The sequence below is a fragment of the Triticum aestivum genome, chromosome 2A (genome assembly GCF_018294505.1).
Source record: "Triticum aestivum cultivar Chinese Spring chromosome 2A, IWGSC CS RefSeq v2.1, whole genome shotgun sequence".
Taxonomy (NCBI): domain Eukaryota; kingdom Viridiplantae; phylum Streptophyta; class Magnoliopsida; order Poales; family Poaceae; genus Triticum; species Triticum aestivum.
The window spans coordinates 99,989,781-99,995,780 of record NC_057797.1 but is presented as its reverse complement, the minus strand read 5'-3'; the positions used below and the strand labels follow the sequence as shown (position 1 = coordinate 99,995,780).

The 6,000-nt window shown below is 50.0% G+C and overlaps 1 protein-coding gene across 1 annotated transcript in view; it reads right to left on the bottom strand.

Moving 5' to 3' along the window:
- The window catches only part of LOC123184912 (peroxidase 2), a 46,558-nt gene continuing 40,558 nt past the window's right edge, over window positions 1–6,000 (bottom strand). The window contains exons 2-3 of the mRNA XM_044596948.1: window positions 932–1,014; window positions 1–756 (exon numbers count right to left, since the gene is read on the bottom strand). Coding sequence (XP_044452883.1) covers window positions 1–756; window positions 932–1,014 — 839 coding nt within the window. The remainder of the gene's footprint in view (window positions 757–931; window positions 1,015–6,000) is intronic.

Genomic DNA, 6,000 nt, shown 5'->3' with positions numbered 1-6,000 from the left:
CTAGTTCACAAACCGGCACTGCTTTCTGATCTCCCCGTTGGCCCTGGTCTTGACTTCGATACTGCCCATCCTCACCATGGCCGCCTTGAACTTTTGCTCCCACCGCCCAGGGATCCAGGCGTTGAGGAGCACTTGTGCCCCAGTCTCCGACGAACGGAGTGCGGCGTCCGACTTGAACAATTCTTTTTTATCGAGCACGTTCCTGTAATACTGGTTGTCTAGGTCCCCAGGGGTCCTCAAGTCCTGCACCACCACGGGGTCACCAGTGCGGTTGCATTTTACCTGCACAGATGCAGCGAGCGTGGCGTCCATGGCCGAGGGGTCCGAGGGGTTGGGCGGGAGGCGGTCCGAGAAGGACGAGCAGTGGGAGATCCCGACGCTGTGTGCGCCGGAGAGGGTGACCATCTCGTCGACGGTGAGCCCTTTGGAGGCGAACATGTCCTTGAGCATCTGGAGGGTGGCGAAGGGCGGAGGCAGGTTGGAGAGGGTCTCGCTGGCGAGGGACACGTTCCCGTCGTAGCGGCCGGCTGGCATGTCGAAGTACGCCTTCCCGTTGCTGAGGAAGAAAGTGGCGTCGCAGCCAGCGAAAGCGACGATGTCCGCACACGAGACGACTCCGGGGCAGGCCTCCTCGAGCGCCGCCTTTGCCGCGTCGATCACCTCGAAGCCGCGCAGGCTCGGGAAGTTGGGGATGCCGAGCTTCTCTGGCTGAGCGTTGGCCGGCGTCGTGTCGAGGAGGACCGATGCGTCGCACCCCTGCACAACAAAAGAACTATGCTCGTCACGTCCGGTGACATCACAATCACATAGTTATATGTATATAAGAGTGCGTACGTAGCGACAGTTTTGCATGTTTACATACCCTGACGAAGTACATTGTTATATGTATATAAGAGTGCGTACGTAGCGACAGTTTTGCATGTTTACATACCCTGACGAAGCAGTCGTGGAAGAAGAGGCCGATGAGCCCGGCGCCGATGCCGCGGTTGGCGTACACCGCCTTCCTCACGAGCCCTGCTCCAGTGCTCCCCCTAACCTAATTTTGAAGGAGTATTTTTGTCCCCGCGAATTTGTTTTTTTTTTCCTGGCTTGCCGCAGCCCAGATCCAAGCCTTGTCTAGCCATCGCACACACATGGCGGGAGCAGCACCGAGGTTCTGGACTGCAGGGCATCTTGAATTCGCTGGGAGCTTTACAGCGCCAGCTTGAGCCCTGTGGAGCCAGAGAGTTTGGCAGCTTAACAAGAACGGTTCGCAATCTTCAGCGACGCCTAGATAAGCTGCGTCATCAATCAGTGGGACGAGGTCCATCAGATGAAGAGAGAAGCATAATGAAGCAATTGAGAGAAGCCATGCAGGCTCGAAGAAACCTGGTTGAGGCAACGATCCCGAGTTCCGTGGTTACGTGATGGCGATCGAAACACGGCTTATTTTCAAGCACAAGCAAGGCAGAGGAAACGGATTAACCGGATAGTTGGCCTGAGAAGGGCGGATGGTTCTACTTGTGCTAATGAAGAGGAAGACAAGGCAGAGATTCAGGCCTTCTATCAGTCGCTGTATGCAACGCAAGGTGTGGGTGACACTGAAGTGTTATTAGCGCATGTTCCAAACCGGGTCACACCGGAGATGAATGAGCTCCTGTGTAAACCGTACGAACCTCAAGAAGTTCACAGAGCTTTATTTCAAATGGCGCCGTCCAAGGCGCCGGGTGTGGATGGTTTCACGGCAGGCTTTTTCCAGCGCCATTGGCAGTTGCTCAAAGATGATGTAACCCAAGCGGTGTTGGCTTTTCTCAATGGAGGCGAACTTCCGATGGGGCTCAATGACACGTCGATCACGTTGATCCCTAAGGTACGCCACCCCCAGAACATCTCACAGTATCGTCCTATATCACTTTGTCCCATGCTTTACAAGCTGGCAGTCAAGGTTATTGCCAACAGATTACGCATGTGTTTGGATGATATAATTAGTGAGGAACAGAGTGCTTTCGTCCCAGGTCGGTTGATCACTGACAATGTGGTGGTGGCATTTGAAAGTGTTCACACTATGAGGAGACGGAAGAAAGGAAAGAATTACACTTGTGCAGTTAAGCTTGACATGATGAAGGCTTACGACAGAGTAGAGTGGCATTTCTTGCAAGCAATGCTCTTGAAGTTGGGTTTTGATGCTAATCTGGTAAGACTAATCATGAAGTGTGTCACATCGGTGCGGTTTTCTGTACGTGTTAATGGAGAACTACAGCCTTATTTCAACCCTTCCAGAGGTCTTCGGCAGGGATGCCCGGTATCCCCTTACTTGTTCCTGTTATGTGCTGAAGGCCTCACGGCGCTCTTGAAGTCCTACGGTACCTTCATTGATAGAGGTATTAGAGTGAGCTTCAGAGCACCTTGGGTGAGTCATCTTTTGTTCGCAGATGATAGTCTCATCTTCATCAAGGCGAATGAGGAAAGTGCAGTTAGGCTGAATGAGATTTTACAAATTTATAGTGATGCTACCGGCCAAAGTGTAAACAGGAGCAAGAGCTCCATCTTTTTCAGTCCTAATACACCTGCAGATGTCAGGCAGGTTCTGAAGCAACTCCTTGGGGTGCAAGTTGAAGCTTTTTCTGAACGCTACCTCGGCTTACCGACTGCTGTGGGAAAGATAGACAGTGGAACTTTTGAATATATAGGCGATCGGGCTCGAGGCAGTATGCAAGGCTGGGCGGAACGACTGTTCGCATGTGCAGGAAGAGAGACTTTACTGAAAACTATTGTGCAAGCGATTCCGACGTTCAGCATGAGTTGTTTCCTCTTAACAAAGAAGGTGTGCAAGGGTTTAACTTCAAATATGGCAAAGTTTTGGTGCGGGAGCTCCATTGATCGGAAATCCCTCCACTGGATTGCATGGGACAAGCTGGCTACACCTAAATGCAAAGGTGGAATGGGCTTTCGAGAGTTCCGGTTATTTAACCTTGCACTGCTAGGGAAGCATGGGTGGCGCTTCTTGATGAATCCAGAATCCCTGTGTGCTAGGGTTATGAAGGGCAGATACTTCCCCGACTCAGAATATTTACAAGCTTCGGCACCCAAGTCCTCGTCTGCTATTTGGAGGGCGATCATTGCAGGGCGTGAAGCGTTGCAATTGGGGCTACTGAAGCGAGTCGGTGCAGGAACTTCCATATCGGTCTGGGAAGATAAGTGGATTCCGTCCACTCTTACTATGACTCCAATGCTACGACCAGCCAACACGGCTGTTCACATGGTCAGTGACTTGATTGATACACGCACATTGACGTGGCGACGGGAGCTGGTTAGAGATACTTTTATCGCACCAGACGCAACAGCTCTCTTAAACATCCCGCTGCGGCGTGGGGGTGGCGACGACTTCATTGCATGGGCACATGAGAATTCAGGCATTTACTCTGTTAAATCGGCGTACCGAGCTCTAGTGAATCACAAAGAGCGATTGGCTCTAGATGAGGGGCATGCTACCGGCACTTCAGGTGATCAACAACAGGTGTGGAATGCAGTTTGGAAACTCAAAGTTGTTCCTAAGGTCAGGGTTCTCTGGTGGCGTGTACTGAGGGGCATCCTGCCAGATGAGTGCACCCTCAAGTTTCGCCACATGAGAACTATCAGCACATGCAAGATATGTCTTGCTATGGACGAGGATATGGAGCATGCACTATTGCATTGCTCGCATGCACGTAGGTTCTGGGAGGAGGCACGACTGCTGTTTGATGTTCATCTACCGCGTCTCCACCCGCAAACGTGGACTAGAGACATTGTCTGTGACTCTCGATTCTCGGACAGAGAGAGGGCGATCTTCGTGACTGTTATGTGGGCTATATGGATGTCACGCAACCGTCTCACACATGATCGGGACGGATGGGATCCTGCAGCTTCTGTCAGGAGGATCCGCGAGGACTTAGCCATTCTCGAGCTTCCTCGGCAGCTCACTTCTACGTTGCCAGGCTATGGCTGGAAGCCCCCCGACGACATGCATATAAAGATAAATACAGATGCAGCAGTCCATCTTGATGATGGGAATGCAGGGCTGGGAGGTGTTGCTCGTTCTTCATCGGGCTTCAAGGGTGCATGGTGTAAGCCAGTTCCAGGTGTCACAGACCCTCTAATTGCGGAGGCTCTTGCGCTGAAGGAAGGAGTGATATTTGCTACACTTCGAGGCTACACGCATGTGATCATGGAGACCGACTGTCTAGAGGCAGTTAACCTCTGGAATTCTCGCTATACCGGTCGCTCGGTGATAGCACCTATCCTGTTAGAAATTGGAGATCTAGCTCCTAGTTTTATTTCTTTTTCTATTCAACATGTAATAAGAACAGCAAACGGTCCTGCACATCTCTGTGCTAAGCGTGGTTTGACGCTTACAGTGACTGAGAGCTGGATAGACTCTACTCCTAGCTTCCTGATCAGTAGCCTATTAGCGGACTGTTCAGCGAATGCTTTTGTTGAATAAAGCTCTCACAAGTTCCATGCAAAAAAAGCCTTGTCTAGCCCTGTATAATCCAGACCGTATACGTACTGTACCCTGGTCCGAAAAAAAAACATCACATGACCCCACGTCCACGTAAGACCTGCCGAATCCAATCATTCACACGAGCAGCTCCATCAATCTCGCGAGCATTGACGCAGCTCCATAAGTCACGTAGTAGATATCCACCGGCGGCTATCTCGTCGCCGGCGATCTCGTCGGACAGCGGGCGCGACAACGTCGTGAATCTCCAACAATCGTGCACAGGTACCGCATCCCGCGCCCCCCTCTAGTCTCGCTCGCGGCAACATCGAACGAACTGCCGCCGCGCCAGTGGCAGTGGTTAACCTAGCGGAGCGGGTAACCTAGCTACCCGGCGGCGCATGCGATCGTGCATCTTGTTCCGGTAGTGCTGCTCCTCGTGATCTGGGTTCACGTAGCATCGGTTGCCGTCGGCTGTGCGCACCACCAGTATCGTTATTTGATGTGGTGGCTAACCTAGGTATCCGGCGGCAGAGGTAATCACAGATCTAGCTAGGTTTTGAGATCGTGCAGTTCCTCGCGATTGAAAGTGATCACGACGGGTGCCGTGGCCATCTTCCTTGATAAGTTTGGCAGATCTGAACGGCCTCGGTTGCGGTTGTTTACATAACATCCATGATCGTGTGCTATGTGTTTTATATTTCATCATTGATAATGTTTGCACATGTGATGATACATAATATTGGTTGTAGGAAATGGCGGACGAGGAGTTAACTGATATCATGGTAGACATGGAGTTTGGAGAACTGATGAAAGATTGGATAGAAGATTGGTCAGATGATGAAAATTCAGATCGTGAAGATCGGTCAGAGAATGGGAACGAATGGGACGATCTTAATGTGAGTGGCATTGTCATGTTGTAATTTTTTGGTGGCATCCGACAACATTAAATCTTTGTGTTGAAAATTTATAGATCGATGAGCTTGATGATGATCAGGAAAACAACTCGGAGCTCTCGAATGAAGATTACATTAGTCAGGTACGTAAGTGAAAAAATTTGTTGGCATGCAAATTGAATTTCTTCTGGAATATTATATGATAAGTAATTATGTATTTGTGTTGTATTTTTCAGTTCATTTCTGAATGTCATAATGCGTACGACTATTACGGTGAATCCGACGCGGAGATAGGCCTTAACGATGAATCATTAGATGCACCTGGTTCTGGGGAGTCCGAGTCGTCGGTCATCATGAGTGAGGTATGTGTGTAATCAATGTTCTATGGAAGTAAGTAATGTTAAACCATAGAAATCTGTTTTCATGGCTGTGATTTGATTGTGTAGGTGACACAAGATGCTGGTGCAAAGAATGTCCAAGATACTGCCAGTGCAGATGATAAGAGGGATATGTTCATGCAGATAATGGAAATGACCTTTACGTCTCACGATGCTGCGTATGATTTCTACAACAGCTATGCTAGAGATAATGGTTTCAGCATTAGAAAGAATAAGGTCAGGTATAGCAAAACAGAGTCACGTCATATGC